The sequence below is a fragment of the Ochotona princeps genome, chromosome 8 (assembly GCF_030435755.1).
Source record: "Ochotona princeps isolate mOchPri1 chromosome 8, mOchPri1.hap1, whole genome shotgun sequence".
Taxonomy (NCBI): Eukaryota; Metazoa; Chordata; class Mammalia; order Lagomorpha; family Ochotonidae; genus Ochotona; species Ochotona princeps.
Window position 1 is genome coordinate 34,365,031 of NC_080839.1, and position 25,728 is coordinate 34,390,758.

Below are 25,728 nucleotides of genomic sequence, written 5' to 3' on the forward strand. Positions count from 1 at the left end.
CCACTTGAGCAAATATCTCAGAGCATGCTCCACATCCGGGACTTGGGGTGGGTGGGAAACTGGGTGGGGCTTCTCCCTCAATATCCCCCTTTACCTCAGATACATGATGGAAACAATATGGACATGATAGTATTACTCACTTCCCTATACCCCCTGAACCTTTTTTTTTTAACCGCAATTAACTATGTAAAGATTGTCAACAACAATACAATAAAATAAAATAAAAATAAAAATAAAATAAAAAAATAAATAAAAAAAGAAAAACTGTCGAGTGTCAAGCACAGTTTCAAAACTATCTTCCAGTGAAATCCTAAATCTTAAGAGATTAGATATGATCACATATTTTCTTAACTTTGCTTGTATATTCCTTCTTTTTTTCTAAAATAAATACAGGGTACTTTTTAAATAAATGGTAAGTTACTAAAATAATGGGGCTGGGGTAGACAGTTGGTAACCACTGACTGAATCTATATATAGAAGCTAATTTAGCATGTCCCCCGATTCCTCCATGATGCTTCTACCAGATCACACAGTATCAACAATGAGGTGTTCATTCCCCAGGCTGTCTTTATATTCAAAACACCGCACCAACAGTAAGATTTCAAGGGAGGCAAAAGCATAGGAAAACAACTGATCTCCCAATACACAAAAATTCTGCATCATACGTTTTTCAACAAAAACAGTGACAAAAATGACAAGAAAATTCAGCTGGCTAAAAGAACTTCTATGGGATCTCTACAGTAAATAAAGGGTTTTGGCTTTTTTGGTTCCTGCCTCTATTGTAAAGCAGAAAATTTATCATATATATGAAAGAAAAACTTCTTCATTTCCATATACATATGGACTTGAGGCAGAAAGCAGGCATGATCATGTGATTTGTTTGAAATGATACAATTAAGTCCATGGCTGAACTGTAAATAGAGCCTAGGTTAGCCAACTGCTGGTCTGTCGCTTTAACTAATGGATCATGCTCCCTGCTATGTAATATGACTGTTTCCTTTCATTACAAATTCCTCTTTCACCATCAGAGGATCAGCCAGAGGCCTTATCATTAGTTTTCCTGTTCTTGCATTTATGGCATTACTCCAAGAGAATCAGATTTCCATGATAAAAACTACAAAACCACTACTTACTACATCACACCAAATCTGAAAATCCCAACTGCCTGTGGCAAATATACTTCACTAAGCCTACACTAAGTGGCAGGTGGGCCGCAACTTTTACATGCATATTTGCTCGGCCAGTGACATAGACAAAATGAATTTTGTTTTTATATAATAATATCTGTACACTTAAAATCTGACAGCTCACATTCTGAAACCTCACTAGCAACGATACAGATATGACCTGTATACAAAAGGAGTAAGCTGGCAAAATATTCTACTTTGAAGCATTTGTGATATTGACAGATTAAGATAAAGAAAATCTTCAGATAGTCTTACACTTTACGCTAAAATCTATACAAGAAAATTCACTGAAAAGAGGTATTTAGATTCTTGTCTTCGAGCGGCACTTTGTGTTTCTCTGGCACACATCACTGCAGCAGTAGGAGCAGCAGCCTTGCCCTTGGTGCTCATTTCTTACTACTCTAAATGTCTCCTCTGAGCCAGAATACACTGGCTGTTGCTGATCATGCTGTGAGACACCTGCACTGGCTACTAGGCTTGTCATGACGCACAAAACCCTACCATCTTCAGCTTGACATTGTGCAAGTTATAATTATTCATCCAAATGAATATGTCAGAGCAGCAGCAGCAGACCTCTCATCAGAGCAAAAGAAAAATACATCAAAACATTATCAACCCAGCAGGAAGACAGGGACCATAAGGAAAATTACCCATCTTTAATATGGATGCCACAAAGCCATGTCTATTATGTTACAAAAAGAAAGGAAAATAAAGATCTTTCAAGTTTAAAGTCCAGATACAAGAAACCCAAACACGAAATGTACAAAAACCAAAGAATTTTTTAATCGATTCTCTAAAAGCTATTTACTGCTTCTTAAATATAACTTAGCTTTAGACTAAACAGTACTATTTTGCTTAAGAAATGTAATTGTTTAAAAATTGTTCAACATGCACGAAATCTCAGCAAGCAGAACTGTTTCAAGCCATTCAATGTAAAAAGATCACATATAAGGATGTCTCATTTCCTCTTTGCACCACACAACTGGTATTGGTAATGCACAATTGTCTAAAAGACTCAAGGAATATAAATTGGGGTCAGCACTGTTGCACTGCAGATTAAGTCACCACCTGCAACACCCACATCCCATGTGGGTGCCAGTTTGAGTCCCAGCTGCCTCACTTCTGCGCAGCACCCTGCTAATGCACCTGGGAAAGCCAAAGATTTCCCAAAGGTTGGAGTCCTGCATCCATGCCAGAAACCCAGAAGAAGCTCCTGGCGCAGCCTGGCACTGCAAATCATTTGGGAAGTGAAACAATGGATGGAAGAGTTGCCTCTCTCTCCCTGTAACTGCCTTTCATTAAAAAAAAAAAAATCTTTTTAAAAGAAATTAATCCTGATGGTAAAAACAGCAAAATCCTTATGATGGAAAGCTAGAGTCTTACAGAGAGGCATTATTTTTTAACAACTTTCTAAGTTTCAGAGGCACATGTAAATGAAAAATAATGAAATCACTACTACCTTTCTATACAAAGGCAACATCTAAACTGTATAAGCACAATTGAAGTATGCAAGTGCAAATATGGATTGCTAACTCATTTAAATAAAAATGAAAAAAGGTGTTAATTTCCAGAATTTTATTAGCAAATCTTTCATAAAAACATGTGGATGATTCTACTTGTCACATGGGAAAAGGAAATAAGATGGCAGCCCATAAATGTAACCGTGTCTTCTGCACAGCCTTACATACAACACATACTGTGTAACAAGTATCACATACAAAACTGAAAGCCATGCCTCCAGGAAAATAAACCTACGACTCATTTAATCAACTGAAAATTGGTGCCCAAAATACCGAAGGAATGCTTTCAATAAAAGCAAAAGTATCTTAACAGGCAAAAACTAGTGACACATAATGATAAGCATCAATTCTTAGCTCTGGTGAAACTAAACCACTAAAACTTGGAAGAATGTAACAAGTATAAATTACTTGGTACAATCTTGTGCAACAAATTTGGAGAGCCGGTTGGCATTATTTAGTAATCTTAAAGAGACACATTACCTATCAGCCAGGACCTTTTCTCATAGGAATAACTCACGCTAGGCCCAGAGTGATGCCGCTGACTGTAATACCAACATCACTCCACTTCCTCTCCAGCTCCCTGCTGATTTGTCTGAGAAAGCAGCGCAAGACGGTCCAAGTTCTTGGACCCCTGCACCCTCAAGCGAGACACAGCTGGAGTTGTAGCCTCCTGGCTTCGGCCAGCCCAATCACTGCAGCCTTTTGAAGGGTGAACCAGCAGATGAAAGATGTAGCTTTCTCTTCCCCCCAAATTCTGCCTTTCAAATATATAATCAAATCTTTCTTTTTTAAAAAAAAGTCTCATACATGAGCACAAAGAAATACATAAGGCTATATACCCTAGGGTCATTAGGTAAGATACTGTGACCAGTTTTATCAGTAAGCCAAGAAACAAACTGCCTGACTGATGGAATACAATAAGGCATTTAAAAACAAAAGAGCAATGCCAGATTTCGCGCATACCAGGGGGTCTGGAGGAGCCTGGGCAACTCCTCTGGCAGGACATAGTCCCTGCAGGTTAGCACAAGAAGCATGATAGGAAACAGCCCAGAATAGGCCATGGAAAGCTTCCCACTCGCATACATTTGGCAAGGGTCAGGGGCAGACCAGGCTGAATCGGTTCATGTCATCCACTGGCTAATCTGAGCACCAGAACACAGTGTGGGTTGGGCCGGGTTTGGTCGCGACAAAACCAGTGCACAATATGGAATGCCAGGTGAGGTTGCCTGTACTGGATTTGACTGCAGCACCCAACCAGCACACGTGAGAACCAGGAAGGGAGGGACAGAGCTGGCAGGGGGATTAAGGGGCTGGTCCCCTTGCCAGACAGCTACTCCCACTGGAGAGCGTGGGCTGGGATGGTGGCAGACCAGACTAAGCAGGGCTACAACACCTGTGCGCCTCATGTGGACTAGATCAGGGAAAAGCCAGGCTGGACTGATTATTCCTACAGGTGCAAACATCAATTGGAGTGGGTGAGGGATGTTTGGGCTTGGCTGCAGCATCAGCTGGCAGAAGCTGGCACTGGGGACTAATTCTGTCAAGTCAAACCACAGAACCACCCGAAGAGTGCATAAACCGGGACTGAGAGAGACCTGGGAGGGAAATAGTGGGTTCCCCCTTCCTGGGTCACTACTCCCGCGGGAGGGTAGGAAAACTAGGATGGGGCTGGGGTGGTTAGACAGAGAGGCGCTCAACAACATCTGTGAGGGCTGGATAGCTGAGTTGGTTAGATGGAACTAAGCTTTAATACCCATTGACAAGTACAAGAGCCAAATGGGATGGGGGACAGACTGGACTAGTCTGCTACACATACTGGCAAACCAGGGTAGCGGGCGGGCCTGGTGGGGGTTATTGTGGGTCGCCCCGACTAGGCTGCAGCTCCCATTGGTTGATGTAAGGGCCGAGTATGTGCTGGGCAGAACCAGACTGGACTACAACACCCATTGGTTCCAGTGCAACTCGGGCCTGAAAACAGAACAAACCCAGCAATTGCTGGACTCAGAACCCTAGCCAAGAAAAGACAGAGGACAGAACAAGTCAATCAACCATCTCAGCTACCTGTTGGGCAGCGAAATACTGGGCAAATGAAGACTCTATGATGGACTGTGCCAATCAGTGGATTCTTCAACGACCCCGTTGAGCTGGGAGTGGCGAGACTGGCAGCGACTCATAACTGGAGAACTATTAAAACCACTGTAGCAAGTATCTCAGAGCATGCCCCACATCCGGGACTTGGGGTGGGTGGGAAACTGGGTGGGGCTTCTCCCTAAATATCCCCCTTCACCTAAGATACATGAAGGAAACAATATGGACATAATAGTGTTACCCACTTCCCTATTGCCCCTGAATCTTTTTTTTACCGTAATTAACTATGTAAAGATTGTCAACAATACAATTAAAAAAAAAAACAAAAGAGCAGGCTCACATTGATCATGGAAAAACCAGTGAAACAATCCTGCATTTTAAAAGTTAAGTAAGGTATACAAAATACCACAGGAAAAGTGCTCGGATAGTATCTGCACCCATTTCAGGGCAAGAGTGACCTCTTCAGAAAGAGAAGCAGCAAGGAAAGAGGAAGGGTGAGATTTCAGCTGTTCTTAGAACATTCTATTTCATAAAAATAGACTTGAAGCAAACGTGAGAAAATATAAATACTGCTCAAAATTTGACTTGTAAATAAAAAGATGCCTTGCTTTTTATCTATAGTTTGCCAAGCACTACAATACGGTCTATATACGATATTCCAGTTATTACTAGCTGTGTATTTTCTTAGTGGTATCGTATGACCCAATTAACACTAACGCTTGAATTTAATATCGTAACATAGTCTAGCGTGGGTCTTTCTGTATATCCAGGGATGGAAACAGAAGACTTGAACTAACACTCTGTGTATATGTCTGCCTCTAAAATAAGCAAAATTTTATCTATATATATTGTTTTTAAGATTTTTATTTATTTATTTGAAAGAAGAGTTAGAGACAGAGATGAAGCAATAGAGCTCTTCCATCTACTGAGTTACTCCCCAAATAGCCACAACAACTCTTTGAAGCAAGCCAAAGTTAGGAGCGTCTTTCAGGTCTCCCATGTGGTGCAGGGAGTTGGATCAGAGTAGAGCAGCAGGGACACCAGCACAACAGGCAGTAGCTTAACCTGTTTCACCACAACACTGACACCAAAAAATAAGAATTTTTCCAAATAAATTACTCAAATTTTCTAATCTAGTGATCTCCCGGATTAATTTTGTTACAAATGTTAAAAGTAAGCTTTTTATTTAAAAACCATTTTTTTCAGGAAGTAGTTACGTATATTTAAAAAACAAACAGACCTAACATTCTTCAACCTTGGAATATTTATAAATTATGATTCATTTTTATCAATATCTTGAAAGCATAATAGAATGTAGACAGTATTTACTCATGATCTCACAATCTTTAAATCAGTTTTTTGAGCCAATACTGTTAAAAAGAAAGCTGTACAACGTAGAATTCCAATTAAAAAAAAAAAAAACAGTACATCTTATGTGTATAACACAGATAAGAATAACAAAAGGTGAGGTGGGTCATTAAGATTCCCCTTGAGATACCTGTATCTCCTATGGGAATGACTGGGTTTGAGTTCTGACTCTGCTTCTAATTCCAGTGTCCTGCTACTGTGTACCACGGATGGCAGTGCTGAACAGCGTGAGTACTTGGGTGCCTGCCTTCCGCACAGGAGACCTGAACTGAGTTCCAGACTCATGTTTGCATTATCAGCCCCAGCAGTGGCAGGCTTTCAGGGAGAATGAATCAATGGATGGAACAACTTGTTCTGTCCATACTATTATCTATTTGTCTGACATTTGAATGAAATAAACACAAATTACTAAAAAGTTCATCAAAGTAAAAACCACCAGCTTGTCTTCCCTTTATCCTGCCATATTTTCTCAACTTCCATTGGAAAAAGTGGAAATGTTATTTTTTCTCATTATCTTTCCTAAAAACTAATTGGTGAATAAATGGGTGGGGTAAAATGATATTCAGATTTCAGAAGACTATTTAAATCAACTTTTGACTTTCACATGAATTTCATATATAATCATGTTACTCTTACTTATAAAATGCAGGTATAAATTTCCACTTGAACCCAACCCAGCACTTTGCCCAACCCAAATCAGAAATATGTAGAGCCTCTAGAAGACACTCGTAAGATGTCACCAGAAATTCTCTAGTTTATCTAGAAACAGAAATCTTTTCTCCATCTTTTTAAGTACTAAAATCCATTTGATGAAAGGATTATAATAGTTGTCATCTGGCTATTCTTTAAACCTAGGTAGCTACGACAACTACATCTTTCAATATTACATAGATGATGTGTCAATAATAACACTAGTGATAATCTCACCATCTTATAACTATATAACGTCACAGTAACAACAACCTTCCAAAAATACTATCTTGCCAGATATCAACAGGGTACCAAGAGTTAAACTGACAGAAGGAGAAAGGAATATTAAGTACAAATGTTCTAAAGTATATAACAACAAAAAAAAAGAAATCCATATTCTAGGATGACAAACCAAGAACCAGCACTTCAAACATCGAAAAACTGAACAGAAATGGTGAGGATTGTATGTTCACCACAATGCATTCTGCTCTGAACAATCTAATATTGTGTTGTCAATGCTAAGAATTTTGGCAAAACAAAGAATTTTTATTTTAAACTCATCATTCACTGGTTTCAAGGGGTTCTTTAGGATTAAATTTAAAGGGAAATGTATCAACAAAGTTGCTGCATGTTAACTGAAAACGAAAGCAACATTCTGGAGAATGGATTGTTGAGCAGGGAGTGTGTGTGTACACAAGGTGGGGTAGGAAAACAGAAATGGTCATTAGCTTAAGCTATCTTAATGGTTCATAAAACGCCTCTTGAATAAAATTTTAAAAGGATGAATTCAAAACCTGTAATGGTCACTGAAGACACGACGTTTCTTAAATTGTTTCAATTTAAGGTTTTACCTGTGGTGTCCAAGAAACAGAAAATGGAACAGGAAAATCCACAAAACAATCTGGTGACTCTGCAGGGTACTATGGGAAAAACACAAAACCAAGTCATTTCTGCTTCTGATGACAATTTCGGGTGCAGAATTTCAGAAAACTGAAAATATTACAAAAGTATCATTGTTCTCTTCAGTGTAGCATATACGACGATCTTAATTCTGCTGTTACGGTGAGCTGACAGCTAACGCTATCTTGGTTAAGAATACAGAAATCTGAATGATGTGCAGCAAGCAATAAAAGGAGTGATCACAGGCGTAAACCAGAAAGAATTCTGTTTATATTCAAGATAAGGGATCCAATAAGCTACTATTTAATTACCTTCCAGTCTATAAAATTTAGCTACAATAACCTTTAGTCACTATTTAAATAGGCATTATGTGTTAAATGAATCAGGCAATACATGAAAAGACCATATTTAACTAGTAACTTAAAAATAATTTTCTATGTTAAAGCAATTATTTTATAACATAAATAAAAGGAAATAATGAAATATCATATAGCTGTTAAAAAAACAAAGTTTAGCAAAAAAAAAAAAAAAGCCTTTCTAAACATGGCAAATAAAAACTTGATTCCCCAATTATTTACCAAAAGGTGATACTTATAGAGACAAATTAGGTTTCTGAGTTATCAAAGCCCAAAGATAAATGTTCTTCATGATGACTGTACAATCCAATTCTGGATTCTTGAAAGTCATGTGTAATTAAAAATACTCTTTCTTCTTTCCTTTAACAGACTCAACTCACATGAACATTTGACCCAGAGGTTAAATGGGACTTGGAATGCCCACACACCCCACTGAAGTGCCTGAGTCCAAACTCCACTTTTCATTCTAAATTCTTACCAATGCACACCCTAGAAGGCAGCGGGTGATCTCATACCCGCTGGAGAGGAGACCTGGAATGAGTTTCCAGTTTCCAGCTTTGGTATGGCTACTATTTGGGACATCTGGGAAATGAAGTAGTAGTCTATATTTGTAAGTAAATAATTATTAAAAATTCTAGGTTTAAAGAAGGAAAATTATAGTTTTAGGAAAACTTCATTTGACAAATGCTTAACAAAAGTCTTAAATTTCAATTCTCAGCATCTTTTTTTCCAGGACTTTTATGAGTAAACAAAAGGCAACAGTATTTAACAAACATCAGCCCATTTAAAGCCAGTATTTTCAAAAGGATTAACATTTGCTGCAATAAACAGTTGGTTAAAAAAAAGCTCACTGCTACAGACATATACCCCCTGGCTACTGGCATCTGGCTATGTAAGTGGCACAAGGGCAAATATAGAGAAAACCATAAAAATATTCTAGCATTTCAATTCTGAACAATCTGAAGCAATAAAAGGTCAAGCAGAGATTATTTAAGGCTCCTCACAATAGCGGCTGTTGCACTTCAAAGTTTAACTACTATAGTCACCAGAGTAATGATTTGGATGTAAAAAAAAAAAATGTGATTATCTCAAATAGTTTTCCCTGGTTACAACTTTATTCATCTGTGCTCTTTGACAAGTTGATCAATATATCTGACTCCACAAGTAAAAAAGTTGGCCAAATTCTTACAAAATTTATCTTTTTCTCTAAAATGTCAGATTGCTTCAAATAATGCACAGGTCAAAACCCTCCAAGGGTAGAAAAGAGAATTTAGCATATCTAGGTGAGTAGAGGCTACTTATGCTAACACACAGCATCAACTCTCTAAAGTAAGTGAGTCATCAAAATGGATGGAGTAAGCAAGATATTATTCAAGTGTTACCAGTTTTAGAGTGGATACACTAAGCCACGTATTGGCCTTGGAGGGCATTAAGCCCACATATAGCTCATCATGTTGGAAGGCAGGAAATCCTATACCTTATTCAGGACCCAGAATGGTGAAGAATACATGCAAACTGATAGAAAAATATCCACAAGCACTTAAAGAAAAACACAAATCTGTAAAATATCTTATATTGTTATGTTGAGTGCATAGTACAAAATCTAATCCACAATTTTAATCTCTTTTTAAAAAGACATATCTTGATAAATATACAAATATCATATACTGAATGATCTCCCACATAAACATGATTCCACCATATGCTTTTGGCAATGTCATCTTTAAAATGTTACGTTTGTAACAATGCAAAACAACCTTACCACTATGTGTGTAATAAATTGGACTGACCTATATGCAAGTTGGCTCTATACCTATTATGTGCACCTATGTATACTTATTAAGCCATACCTACTATGACTTAAATGAATAGATTAAATGCACAAATTAGATTCACATGTAAGATTAATTTTATGACTTTAATAAACTCTAAATGTGAAAACTTTACTTTAGCAGTTTAATTGAAAACAAAAGCTCCACTTACAAGGCTATTAATTGAAAAATCGGTATTTAATTATGTTCAAGTATAGTTTTCTAAATCACACTTGAAGCAATTCGATAACTATAAAAGAATACAATTATATGTTAATTATATATGTTAATTACACATGTTAATTATATATTTTAATTAATTATATGTTTTATTATTATATGTTTAATTATATATTTAATTATATATTTATATATATTATTATTTAATTAATTATATATTTTAATTGATTATATATTTTGTTAACACCATATTTTATACAATGTTATATTATGTATTTGTTAGATTCAGTGTATTTTAGACTAAGGAAAATTTTAACCAAGTGTGTCCCACGTTGGTCCATCTAAGCAGTAAAGCTGGATACACGGGAATACGTTAACTGAAGCCGAGACAGAGCACCAGACCTGGTATGTATCTGATTTGCTTATCAAGTAGTTCTGATCTTAGCTGAAGTTGTATAACCCAGAGCTCTTTCTAGTAAAGAAACGATCACTCCATCCCATAGGTGAGGATATACTATAAATAACACATAAAAATACACTTGTAAAAACCACCTAACTATAAATTTCTTTTATATATTCATTTTATTGCAATTAATCATGCTTTCAGTCCTAAGTAGTATTAAAATTAATTATTAGTATTGTGTTCTTTGTGGGTCTTTTGAAAACAGAAGCGGTGGCAAGCGGTAGAATTAGGAAAGTATATACTCCATAATAAAAAAATCAAAAAATATAAAATTGGAGAAACAGAGGTTTGTATATTTATCAAGGTATGTCTTCTTTAAGGTTAAAATTCAGTAAAAAAAAATGTGGATTAGATTTTGCACTATGTACTCTTAACAATTTAAGTTATTATTCATTTTAACCCACAGACTAAAATACTCCTCAAAAAGAAATCAGTGCATCTCAAAGACAGCTTTGTTTCTATAAAAGCTAAAGGGGAAAAAAATAAAGATTTCAATACATTGTGGCAACATAATAAGTAAAATCTTAAAAAAAAAAAAACCCACAAACCACACACCCAATGGCTTCCTAGCTCAATTTAAATCAATCTTTTTCTGCTGCCAGGACCCGATAAGATAACCTGCTAACTTTAAAATGTTCACAGTTGAGGACATACTCTCCATAGAAACAAACTCTCAGAACTCTCATCTCATCTACAGTAAGGTTAAGCAAGCAAGCCGACAGGACAGACCAAATCAGAGGCCACACGTTCTCTCTCAATACAACCAACAAATGAAATATATGCCATCAGCCTAGATTACTACTAAAACCTTACACATGTAGTTGAAGCATGCTTACAGCACTACCTCCATTTTAAGTATAAGGACTAGTAAAAATGAAGGAAGGATGTATTTAAAATCTTTGACTTGGGTTTTGCTAAAACAGCAAAGCAACTTTTATCAATGTACAAAATATAAACAAATGGAGCTTAGAAGGACATGACAACACCCTTGCCATGGGGAACATGCTACCTTTGGGAAGGATAAACGCAAATCTGTCTTGGATTTTAAGAAAAAGTATACCTTTCAGAACTTAAAAGGAAAATAAAATCCTTTACAAATAAAATTTCTATCTACCAATTTTTGATTCAACACTTACATGAGTCTTAAAATTACACATAAATATTCTAAATGTGAGAGTGCAAAAGAATGAGTCATTTCTCAACCTGTCTGATACAGAGACCCTAGAAGGTATCAACATTTCTGTGTCACCCAGCACAGTTTTATATATTAATTTTCTTGTGGAAGGCTTAAATGCCAGACACATTTTTAAAAAGGACAAACACAATTGATCTTTTCATCACTACAATCTTCTGAAATAGAGTTGATTGATGACTCCCAAAAACAATAAAAAAAGGATGCCCTGGTTTTCTTCAAAATCATGTTTTCCCCAAAGATTACTAAGTAAATGATTAATATGCTGAATTTCCTTATTTCTATTTAAAATTTACCACCTAGAAGTAAAAATCAAATGATGCAACCCTGCTGTACATCAATGAAATCAATGAATAGTTACAGATTTAGCCTGTAAAAGGGCTCTATAGAGGAGGCTTTATAAAGGTTTGCATAACCTTTGCAAATTCTTAAAACTATCTAAGTCAGACATTTCAGCCATAAAGCAAACTAATGAGTGTGAGCGTGTGTGTGTGTGTGTGTGTGTGCGCGCACCATGGGGAGGGAGAGTCAGGTAAGAACTATAAAGTTCTTACAAAGTTGAAGGCAAAAGGCTCTCTGCTGAACTGGACCTGGAAGAGGGGAAGCACTCAGCTTTCTACTTACTGTGGGCTTACAAAAATAACAAATGGCATGTTGGGAGACACCAAATCTTACCAGTAATTTTTACAACACAATCTTAAACCACATGAGTTTAACACAGTTTGGTTAAATTTCAGCTAAACAGGAAATTGCATCTACACTTCTGGACACTTAGTACGATACATTCTTCGCGGATTTCCAAACTGGATTTTAAAAGCATCATGTATGTAGTTTTAGAAGCACCTAGCACAGCTTTGCATTGAGAATACAGGGTTCACTTCACACATACCTTCGCCTTTAACTTGAGGGTGAGTAGATGCTCTCTACCAGAAGCATCTTCTGCTTTTAGCTTGATGGTACTGAAGCAAGAATCCACGTCCACAAACCTGATGTGTAAGGGACACAATGAGGGCTTGTTTTACATGGGGTAAAACCGAAGATGGTGGTACTCAAAATAAAAACAGTTGCTATCCTATTAATCCATTACAAAAATTAAGCAGACGAATTTCTGCATGCCAGCCTTTCTGCTGCTGTGGATTTACTGCTGTTAATACATCCACCTCGTGCTTAATGCAGCCATACATCTCTGGATTATTTACAATGTGTGTCGGGGCTCATGCTGTGGTCAGTGAGCACTGTGTTTCAGTTTTCCATCACTGGAACCTCTGGCACACACAGCATGTTCCTGTCAGCCTCTACGTATGTACACATTAAACTTCCTGTCAAACTCTTTGATCCATTTCTGTAGTTTCATACAGTATGAGACTTTTATGCTTCCTTTATTTGTTTTTCTCCTCGATGAACTTCTCCTTTATTATCAATAATGTTACTGTAAAAAAAAATCTGACTGATATTAGTTCATATACTCAAATTGATCCTCCAAGGAAAATGCTGTATAAGCACAGGTACAGCCTGGTCTCCTAACAATAAATTTTATTTTGGCACGATATATAGCATCTGACACTTAACCTAGGCATGCATGCAAGATGACTAATAATTTAAACACACAACACAAGCACAATTGTTTTTTGCTTTAAGTTGCTCTAAATGTATGAATTTTCTACAATGGAAACCAATACCCTTTGAAATATATCATTCTGTAAAAATATGGTCCCTTGAGTAGCATAAGCTACTGCCAAAAAGGTTCAGATTTAGCAATATATTTACTAGTGAACCGGGCATATGGATTTTTTTTGACATTTTTACAGTACTGTACCCTTGTAAAAATAAAAAGTAGTCTAAGAGCACTGCACGGCTTAACACCCCCAAGACCAGTTAGACCTAATATTTGTCTGCTAACCCAGGAAACATTTTTAACACCACACATGCCATTTACCTAGTAACCAGAAATAGAGAAAAAATAAGCCAATTTCAAGAAATGCTGAGCAATGAAGTTATGAAACACTGTAATAAAAAAAGAGGGCTAATTCTGAAGACAATATGCACACTAACAAAGACGACCTCTCATGAAAAATGTGTCAATCTAGAAAACGTCCTAAGCCTTAGAAAATGAACACTGAGTTACTCTGAACAAAAATGTTTCTTTCCACAAAAATTTCAGTAACTAATGCTTATGCTCAGTCAACTCTACCTAGAAATAGATCAAACACCCTCCCACCTCAAAATAACTGCTACCTGAGTGTTCCCCTTTTATCCAGTGACTCTAAGGTTCAGAATAGGGTTACACTTCAGATACAAAATATTTAGGTGAATACATGTATTTGTAGCCTCTCTTTCCTCACCAAAAACAAAACAAAACCATTCAAAAATCACAGAATTTTAAACAGGTATAAACTCAGAGTAAGAACAACAAGGATTAGCAGTCATTAAAGCAAATTTAACAACTTAAAAGCAGCTAAAAGAGCACTGAATTAAAACACACTAGAAGACCAAGAGGGCTCAGGAGAGGAGGTGATTGGCAGCAACAGTCTAAAGCCCACAGAAGGCGACTGATACAGTGGTAGAAACCATGAGGCATTTTCTAAAAAGTAAAGAAATGAAAAAGAGGATATTTCAAATTTTAATAAAGCTGTGCTAAAAAAATTATAGCTGCTCTCTTCAGTGAAAAATTACATCATCAAAAATTAAACAGCATGATTTTTAGATTCAGCAATAGGCAAAGCTAAAACACTTATAGAAACTGATGTACATTTATCAAACAATTAGGATTTAAAATGAAGAGATGACCGAAACTGGGAAATGGAAAAGCAAGCAGTATCATGGAGTAAGCTCAGTAACAATAGAATCTGTTAGGCTCAACTGAGAGCCAGGAGGCACTAACCTAAACTTGAATGGTTGTAAAAGAGCATTAAAAAATATTAAATTGAAAAATTTAAAAATGAGGTAGCATATCAGCTAAGTGATGTTATTATAATAATTAGCATGTAATTCCCAAAATAGATAAAATGCATTGTTTTTCTTGATTTATTAATCGACTGAATTTCTAGACTTGAAAATTATGAAATGTTGGTTTCAAAGAATAAAACTAGGGCTAGGAAACTATGGGAAGAAGACTTTTGTAATGTAAGCCTTAAACATAATGAGTACATATATACAGAGAGCAAGCAACAAGGAGGTAGACAACACTTGTTCAATTCCTGCTTATTGGGGGGGTATGCAGAAATTTCATTGCGATAACGAACATCTTGAGTAAATGTGACCTACACAGCAAAGTTGTCCTAGTATTCATTTCCATCTTCCTTCCTTTGGTAACAAGACTTTGTCCCCATTCTGTCTCCAACTAAACCAAGTTTCACCAAAGTAGATCCACCTAGCAAGTGATTCTTCTGAATACCCTGGCAGCAACTGAGGTGTCAGCATATCACTAAATTTTGGTTAGGGGTACTACCATCAGAGGTGATATGTGCATCTTTCAGACGGTTTTGAATGAAACTGTTCCTTCTTCAGTCACCGCTCTCATTCCCAATTTGAATCAAAATAAGCCAGCAAAGACTATGGGGACAGAAACAACAGGTGTAGCACTGACCAATGAAATTTCCGTAATTACAATATCCAACGCAGGGTCCACACCAGGACCTATGAGCCACAAGTGGCTACATAGTTAAATATGGCTAATACGGATAATGAATATTTACCTTGCCTAATTCAAATAAAAATGTTGGCAGGCACAAAAAAGCAAGTAACTGCTATGCTGAACTATAAACTCCTTTGGGGGTAGCTAGAAAACAGTAAAGATTCTTGAATAACCTGTGGAATGAAGCCTCCAATCAACCAACCTCAGCCCAGTTCTAAATATTAGATGAGTAGTAAAAATCATTCTTGTTTGGAGTTCTGAACATTCAAACCTTCTTGTTGACTTTGCACCCTAAATAACAGACCATGTTTTCATCTAGTCATACTAGGAAGGAATATCTTGGTGTTCTATTTACCAAACAAGTGATAACCTCTTACAAGTGGTATCAAAACAGTCTCTCAAAGACAACTTCAATTATTCTTACCTGGGCAGAATATTATTGTTACTCATTTAAACAAAATGTTCATTTAAATAATAAAAAAAAATTTCCATCACTGGAAAGTGCAAATTACTCAAGTTATTAGAGTTATTTACAGCCATTTGGTAACATTTGTTCCCACACTGCCCTGGAAATCACATTAACATGCTGCTTTGAGAAGGAGGTTAGGGATTACTACTCAACTAAGCATAAACTAAAATTGAGTAAGAAAACAGAAAAACAAAGTACGAAATCTAAAGAGAAAGTGTTACACTTTCGGCACTCTAGATTGTATTTATTTTCCTTTGCTTCAGTTCTTTTTAAGCCTCCTTGCAATAAATAAAAGGCACTTAACTTGAGAATTAAGTTTTTTGAAACAATGATAAAAGATGCTAGTACTTCAGCTTTAGGGAAGTCTTCATTGTCTCTGTTAACAGCTCGGTCTTACCAGAAAAAAACAAGCGGAAAAAATGTACTTTATCTCTCTTGAAACAGGGCACTGCTACTGGCCAACAGTCTAAGTCACTTATTTAGTTTTCCCTTCCGGTAGTCATCTAGTTACATTTAAGTAGCAATAACATCAAAAGTCAACATTGTATCAAAAAGCAGACTCACTTTACATCCTACTAAAACATGAAAGCTAATTTCCACTGCCACTCTTAAGGTTCAACATCACCTCTAGGGACTTTCTAAATAACTTGTAGTCCAAAGGATCTCACCTGATACTCACACTGCAAGTTCTACCTTGCCAAGTAAATAAGCTCTGTTGTAAATCACAGGAATGGTTCAAATCTCTACATATGTGCTTATTACTATGTATACAGGGACATGTACAAGCTATTGTCAGTTTGGTGCACTTGTTAGTAATCCTCATTTATGTTTTAAACAAATGCAAATTGTTTAAATATTACACAGAACACAATTAAGGCAACTTTTTCACTAAAATTTATTCAGAGATTCAAATATATATGTATGTGTATACACACACAAAGAAAAATCACTATAAAGGTGGTGTAAATGAAAATCAAATTGAGTAATATTATGTTCTTATGTATCATAAAAAAACTGATTGTAATTAAATCTTAATACAAACTTAGTGTCTCAACAACCTTATACCTACTTTTTGCAAAGAACTATGTGAGTCTCACAACATGTTGCTTTTTAATATTATTAGGCATAATTAGATTCCTGTGAATTATGAAGAAAATGTGGATCAGAGAGGTTAAGCTGCCTGTTCAAGGTCACACAGATAAACCAGATTTAAGGCTTTTTCACCAGGTGTGTTGTACTGACACACTATCACAGGAAAAAAACTGACAATCCAAATCTACAGCCAGGGACAAGATATCCTAAGCAAATCTTGTCCCTTTTGTTTCTTACAATCCATGCAGACTAATGATTAAATAACAGGAACTCATTAATCCAAGTCCCCATCATTAAGCTATGATAGTTTCAGTCTGTTGCTTAGATTTGTAAAATATCTGTTCAAGGATGGGATAATTTTCCAAATGGCCAATTTTCTTGAGGTCAAGACAGCTTACTTAGTCTCACCTCTGTGTTTGACTAACTCCATGAACTGCAGGAAACACTACTGAAAGCTCTATATGAGAGCTGCCCTGGAGCACAACATCCATTCAGGACGCCTGCATGCTAGCACAAGGCCTGCCTTGGATACAAAATGAGCGCATACCAATGAGGTTGAGAACAAAATATAGTTTAAAGTTTATTAAGTGGTTTTAAAAAAGTTCATGGAAATGCATATTATGGAAAAATGCACAGGTTAAAAAAGTCTGCACCAAAATACATATCTTCTGTCTCCCCCAAATTTTCCTACATATCCTGCTATTTTGAGAATACATAAAATGGCTAGCAGAGTCAGCAGCACACAGCATGAACTTCCTAAAAGGCAGCCCCTTTATGTAACAACATCAGTACAAAGAGGAAACAATTATGCTGTGGTGGCATTTCCAGAGGTATATTCTTATTTTTTGTTTTCATCTATTGTCAAAATTATAAATCAATTCCTTTCCATTACAATGATTGTAAAATGGAAAGCAAAAAGTGAATGCTTTCTATGTATCTCTTTAAAAAACATCCCATAAAAATATTTTATATATTTGCTGGGGTTAGCATAGTGTCATAGCCAGCTAACCCTCCACCAGCGGTGCCAGCATCCTATATGGATACAGGTACATGCCCCAGCTGCTGCTACTTCCAGTGCAGCTTCCTGTTATTGGCTTGGGAGAGCAGTGGAAAATGGCCCAAGTGTTCGAGACCCTGCACTTATTTGGAGACTCAGAAGCAGCTCCCACCTACCAGATTCAGACCGACCTAGCACTGAGTATTGCAGCCATTTGCAGAGTAAAGTAGCAGATGGCAAAGCTGTCTCTCCTGCTCACTCACTGGCTCACTCTGTAACACTGACTTGCAAGTAAAATAAATAAATCTTACTCACGCCCATATATATATATATATATATAATATATATATATTTATTTATAAATATATATATATTATATATATAAAATCTTTGTTGCTAAAGGTCTCAAATCCTGTACGTACACTCTACAGTATTTAGCACAGTTATTTAAGTGCCCAAATAACACTCTACATATAGCCTGACTCTCCCACAGGTATTAGTTCATAAGTAATCTAAGCTGCAACTCTCTACACATTCTCACTGTCTTACATGACAAGCATTTGATATCTAACCGCTAGCTTAAAACTTCAGTATTTGCAGCATGTTAAGAAATGGCCTGCAAATACCAGGTTCCAATATGAGGAGTGGTTTGTGTCCCAACTGCTTAGATTCTGATTCAACTCCCTCCAAATGCATCTGTGAAAGCAGATATCTGCCCAAAGACTAGGGTCCCAACTACCCACGTTGGAGCCAGTCTGGACCATTGCGGCCATTTGAGGAGTGAATCAACAGAGGAAAGATCTCAGCATATTTTTCTGTCTTCTCTACCATTTGTCTTCCAAATAAAACACTCTTTTAAAACTATGAATGATTCAGATGTATCACATTATGTCTTCACTGTCTTTATTACTGGACTTTGAAAACTGCCTCAAATATACTACATCAAGTAACACTGGAACAGTTATTCTTCTTGCCAAATCTCTACATCACCAACTATCAGCTAAACACTAAGATCTTCACAAGTAAGCAATTGAAAATAAAAAAAAAATTTTTCTCTAATCCATCAAATTTTACCCTAGCATAACTAGGTCCACAACATCAATGCCTCAAAACAAACCTTTCTAACTTGAGCTGCAAATACCATACATCAATATTTTGTCTTGTTTGCCACCCCTTCCATGGCTATTCATTAAGAGCATTCTATTTACCCCAAATTCTACTCAGAAATGGTGCCTTAAATGCTACAAATAATGAACAAACATGAATTGATCCTCAATATCATGACGCTCCATCCAAAATTATATCGGACAGATATTTCTAGCAAAAGTAGAGTTGCCTGCTATTGATCAACTCTTCCACTGTAAACAACTAAAGCAGCCTGATCAAAGGAAAATCAAAATAAATGTTTGAAAGTATTGAAGAAGTTCTAAAGCAACCAAGGCGGGAAGGGGCAAAGATGTAAAGAAGTGAGAAGCAGGTAAGGGGCAATTTGTGAGTTCAGAGCACAGGGATCCAGCAAGGCTCCAGCACAGAACTCCTGTCACACAGTAAGACCACAGGGATCCAGCAAGGCTTCAGCACAGCACCCCTGTCACACAGTAAGACCATCTTACAGAGCACAGGGATCCAGCAAGGCTCCAGCACAGAACCCCTGTCACACAGTAAGACCATCTTACAGAGCACAGGGATCCAGCAAGGCTCCAACACAGCACCCCTGTCACACAGTAAGACCATCTTACAGAGCACAGGGATCGGAGCAAGGCTCCAGCACAGAACCCCTGTCACACAGTAAAACCATCTCTTACAGAAGGAAACGGGGAAAATTATCAACTCAACAGGCCAAGATCTGGTGAAAGACACAAACAGAAAAACTGGCTTACTATTCTGACAGTTTTGCCTCAAAACTTCTGATAAAGGCTTAACCTGCAGGGGATAAGAATAACAAGAGAGTGGAAAGCCACTGGAAAACAGACAATATTCAGAAAGCTGACAATACTAAGGAATTAGAAATCAGAGGCCCTAAATGAGAAAAAGCCCAAGTGAACACTCCAAGATCTTAGTTGGAAATTTTGGAGGGTTATCTCTAAAACCAAACAGGTATGTGGGAGCTTACCAAAAGTGGAACCCAGATCAAGAGGCAAATTATGCGAAGATAAAGTTCAGGAGTCAACAAAAAAGAAATCCTCATGATTGCACCCGATTCTTGACAGAAACCTCCAGAGGCTTAGCACAGCAAAGGCAGGGCGGAAGCAGAAGCCACCTATAATCCATCTGAGCCTTTCCTGACAAAGGACAAGGTAAAACTTCTGTTCCATTTTGGCCAGAAATGTGTGTGTGTGTACACACACACACACATATATGTGTTATATAAATGCATACATATATGTATGCACATATGTTATATATATAACACATATATGTATGCAAATATGTTTCAAATGCACAATTCTCATTACATTGAGGACTATTCAATGCTTATTATCAGGCCTTGTATTTATGTAAACAATAACACCAGCTGTTGCCTCTAAACATGTTAATGCACAACTTTAAATATTCAACAAAGATTACTTCCTAGGGATGAGAACAAATATTTCCTAATGATAAAAGGAAAATCAACATGAAGATGTAGAAATTATAAATCTGTATACCCTCATAATGTGGCTGTAACTATATAAAGATTTGGGAGGACAAAATCAATTCTGTAAACCCACAATCATATTGGAAGAATTAACACAACTGTCCAGAGCCTGAAACATACGGAACATCTGACACGCATGGGGAAAAAATGTAAAGCACTACTCAAGAGTATACATTATTTTCAAGTGAGAATGGAGCATTATCTCAAGAAAGATGTGACAAAGCGTTGTTATAAAACAAGCTTCAAAATACTGAGATTATAATACGCAGCACGATTTGTGACAGAGAATTAAGTTAGCACTCAATAATCAAATAGCCAGAAAAATCCCAGTTGTTTGAAAATTAAGTTACATACTAAGTCAGCCTTAGATGCAAACAGAAATCACAATGAAAAATCAAGAACTTCAACTAATGGTAATAGAAATACTATATCTAAAAAACACAGAATATTAAAATTCACGGAAACTAGCTCAAGTTGCTTAGAGGGAAATTTATAGCCTTACATTCATATATCATGAAATAAGCAAAACTGGAGGGATGGAGGACCATTGATCTAAGTAATCATATCAAGAAATTACAAGGGAACAGTATCTAATGAAAAAAGAAAACTCTGGAAAATAATGCTGAAAATATATAACAGAGAAAATCAGCAAAGCCAAAAGATAGATTTCTGCAAAAGCTTATAAAACTGATATGGCTTTTGCAACCTGAGTATGAAAAATACCCAGATGCATAGATTTCAGGGTATATTTTTGGAAACAAAATAGCCTTATCACTTAATTCCATTTCCAAGATAGAAAAGGCACAAATTACTACAGTCATTTTTTTTTTCAAATGAGTACAGAATGAAGAAGGAAAAGGGCAGCTTTGCAGTGGGGAAATCTGATAAACATGATCTCATCCAGTCAATAACAACATCAAAGGCCCGGCACCGTAGCCTAGTGGCTAAAGTCCTCACCTTGCCCTCCTGGGATCCCATATGGGCTCTGGTTCTAACCCTGGCAGCTCCACTTCCTATCCAGCTCCCTGCTGTGGCCTGGGAAAGCAGTGGAGGACGGTCCAAGGCCTTGGGACCCTGTACCCGTGTGGGAGACTGGGAACAAAGCTCCTGGCTTCTGGCTTCAGATCTGTGCAACACCAGCCACTGCAGCCACTAGGGGAGTGAACCAGTGACGCAAGGTCTTCCTCTCTGTCTCTCCTCCTCTCTCTATATGTCTGATTTTGCAATAAAAATAAATGAATCGTTTTTAAAAATAGTAACATCAAGTCACACAGAATGTATACTGTTGTGATGTGCCAAAAAAACTTCACCTGTGCTTTTCTTCCCAAACACCCAAAGCCCTAGTCCACTCCTAGGGGAAACAGGAGTGGACTATCCTCAAGATAATCAAAACTAGGACATGGAAAAAAGAAATTTAATGTTGTATCCTAGAGGTAACACTAAAGAGAAAACACATACTAAAACTTCAGAACTTCTAAAAATACAGACATCAGTTCATTAACTGTAGTGAATGCACTATCCAAACACAAACTATACAGGAACTCTGAACAATCGTAATTTTTCACTCTAGAATTGTTCCAAAAGTAAAATTTGTTTGTAAGAAAACAGTAAACCCTAAGTAATCCTAGAAATCAAAATCCCTTTCCAACAGAAATCAACATGACAAATATCTTCACAAGCTAGTTGTCTGCATGATATCTGTGAGCATGTCATAAATCACATTAGGGAAATAGGCTGAGTTTCTAGCACAAAATCTGTAAAGTACTTTCACAAATGCTGTTTGATTCAGCCTTCATATTAACCCTAGGAAATAATAAGCATAAAAATACTTTATAAAAATAAGGATAAATAAAAAAATGGATATCACTATGTTTTTCTTAAATTTACTGACCAACTCAGCCAACAGAACTACTCAAACTTGAGAGAAGAAATAGAAAATCTGATTAGTTATACCAATTAAAGAAATGCAAACACTCTCCAGGTCCAGATGGCTTCATTTGCCAATTCTAAACTAAAACGTGACAGCAACCTTAGACAAAGTGTCACTCAGTGCAGTTAAATAAGGATCAAGGCCCTTCCCATACACACTTTTTAAGAGGTCAGTCTAACTTTTCTACCAAAGGCTGATGACGATACAAAACTAAATTTTTATGCACAATAGTATATTGTAATGATGTGAAGTATACAAAAATAGGTTAAACATTGCATTATAACATACAAAAAATGCACAAATCTTAAATGAACACGTTAATGAATATTAATGTTAGTTTAACATTCAAAAATCAATCGTAATTCCCCATATTAATAACAATAGCAACAGACAGGAGTTTTACAGTAATCTCAATAAACCAGAAAGATTGTACAATAACTTGAAATAAAAATCTTATTGCAGGTCATAGCTAACATGAAGACAAAGGAAAACAAATGATGTAATATATAGAAAATCTGAAATAAAGTCATTGTTACTTGCATTATGAATTATTTGAGGCTTAGGATTCTAACACAATCTAGATATTAAGTTAATTTGGCAAGGTTTAAACCAATACACAAAAGAAATAGCATTTTTATATGAAGATACTTCAAAAAGTTCTTGCAAAATGTATTTATACAGCTAATAAGAGAGAGATATATATACACCAAGAGATATTTACAAGAATGATCACAGCAGTATTATCAGCCAAAAGCTTGAATCAATTCAAACGATACGAGTAGAATGGATGTCAATTTAGACAAATGAATAGACAATGAATAAAAATTTACAAGATCATAAATAGATCTCACACACAGAAGCTGACAAAAAGAGAAATTCAAATTGCATGATATATGATTCCACTAAAAAAATCCACAAACTAGCACAACATTTCTGCAGCATCAGACAGTATAAATGTCTGGGCAAGGAAAACCAGAGGTACAAAAAAACTTTGAAAGTTCTGGTAATTTCATCTCTTGATGTGGATGCTTCTTTGACAAAAGTGCTGACGTTTTACCTGTTATACTTAAGATTTGTGCATTTTTTATATGTATGTTATAATGCAACAGTTTAAAAAATCACCAGAAAACATCATCTGCCTGCCCATAAGCAACAAAATTTAAATTATTATTACATGTAGCAACAGGCTTCTCTTAACACATTAAAATATCTACGGAAAACAGCATGTCTTTGGAAGAAAACGGGAAAGACAAGTTCAGAATGAAGTAGGAGTCACAGGTCACATTAATCTGTACTAACTTAGCTATTAGTACAACTCACTTTCGAATTATTTTTAGGTAAAAGCAAAAAGAAGATGCATTCAAACATAAGCCAAACTATGGAAGAATACTGAACATAAAGTTCTTAATGACTTTACAATAAGACCAGGTGTGGCACTTTGGCACAGCACTTAAGACACTGCTTTAAGACGCCCTGGTACAACACTAGACACCCAGGCTGTATTTCCAGGCTTCTGCTAATGATGACAGCTCAAGTAGTTGATTCTTGTCACCCATGTGGAAAACCTGAAGAGAATCCCAGGTCCCTTCAGCCTAGTTCAGCTCGACCTGGTAACTCCCTGTCTGCTTCCCTCTCTCTCTCCTTGCTCGCCCTCTATAATACATCAAATGAAAAACTAAAGGGATAAAATGAAGGTTCCAATAGATGGTGCACAAGTCTACAGAAGCATAAATTACTAGCTGATTGCGATGACAATGGGACTGAGGTTTCAAGAGTGAACAGGAAAAGGCAGTTCAATGTATAATGTGCCACATTTCACACATCTATCTGATCAGCCTAGAGTTCAAGAAAAGGGATGAGCAGGAGGAACTGTTGTTTTTAGTCTTCTTTCATAAAATGCAAATCATGTCTGTTCATCAAACTATTTTTTAAAAGATTCTAACAGCTAAATTTCAGGTACCAAATTCTTACACATGAGGATTTCCACTTAAATTTGTTAAATGTTTAAATTTTCAAATCTGCAACATAAAAAAGTTTGAATATATTTGCTAAATGGTGACTGAATACTCTACTCTCAATTGTGGACCAAAAGAGAATAACTGGCTTATCACAAACAGTGACTAACAAATCTACAGGTTGACTTAAATGCAATAGTTAGGGCTTTCCAAAATCATAAAAACAAAATTTTTCATTCTAACAATCTCACATGGGGCTTGATAACTGACTAGACAAAAAAATAAATGCAAAAGAGTGAAAATGTATTCTACCACACATAATCGAAGACCTGCCTGGAAACAAAGCAAGAGTGTTACCAAAGAGCTCTAGATAACCGCTCCAGGGTATATGTCCCCAAAACACACATTTGATTGCAGATACCCACATCACCACATTCACAGCAACATGGTTTGCAACAGGTAAAACATGGAACCCACCAAGATGTCCATCATCAAATGAGTGGAAAAATATACAGTATATACAAATGCAATGGATTATTATTCACCTATGAAAAAGAATGAAATTCTGTCCCTTGCATAAAAATGGTTGCAACAGGAGGTTATCACATTGAATGAAACAAGCTGGACATATAAAAAATACACTGTATTTATCTTTCTTTGTGGAAGTGAATTTGAGGTAGGGGAAAAAGGAAAACAAAACAACAAAAAAAGGAATGTCTAACAGTATGCTGAATGTTGGTCTTTTTAGCTTAAATCTGTTGAATCCTTTTAAGGGGACATTAAGCCTTTGACTATAAGTTAAAACTATCTCAGTGCTGGCACTGTGGTGCAGCAAGTTAAACTACGATCTGCAGTGTCAGTATAACATATGGCTGCCAGCCCAAGTCCCAGTTGCTCCACTTTGACCCAGAATATGCTGGGGAAAGCACCCAAAGATTTCCCTTGTCCCTGGGCCCTGGACCCACCTCAACCTGGCCAGCCATAGTCATGGCAGCCAATTAGGAAGTGAATCAGTGGACAGAAGATCTTTGTGTCGCTTTCTAATTCTGCCTTTCAAGTAAATTTCTTTCTTAAAAAAATTTCTTTCTTAAAAAAAAGGTTACTTCATAAAAGTTGCTGTGGAAATACATCCTTTTAAATGCCAAAATAAAATTTCGGAAGAACAAACTTGGGCAGCATTGTTTGGTTGCTTTCTGAAGGGGAGGGAATAATAAAGGAGCTGGTTGTGGTAATGAAGTCAATGTGTTACTGTAAAATG

The 25,728-nt window shown here is 36.5% G+C and overlaps 1 protein-coding gene across 4 annotated transcripts in view; it reads right to left on the reverse strand.

The window, feature by feature from the left end:
- The window catches only part of FANCL (FA complementation group L), a 63,144-nt gene that overhangs the window by 17,572 nt on the left and 19,844 nt on the right, over positions 1-25,728 (reverse strand). For all 4 annotated transcript variants that reach the window (XR_009245959.1, XM_058667828.1, XM_058667830.1 and 1 more), the window contains 2 exons: positions 12,645-12,741; positions 7,705-7,773 (listed from right to left, as the gene is read on the reverse strand). Coding sequence is in view for 3 of the 4 variants with exons in the window: in XM_058667828.1 (XP_058523811.1) it covers positions 7,705-7,773; positions 12,645-12,741 (166 nt within the window). In the remaining variant the exon portion in view is untranslated. The remainder of the gene's footprint in view (positions 1-7,704; positions 7,774-12,644; positions 12,742-25,728) is intronic.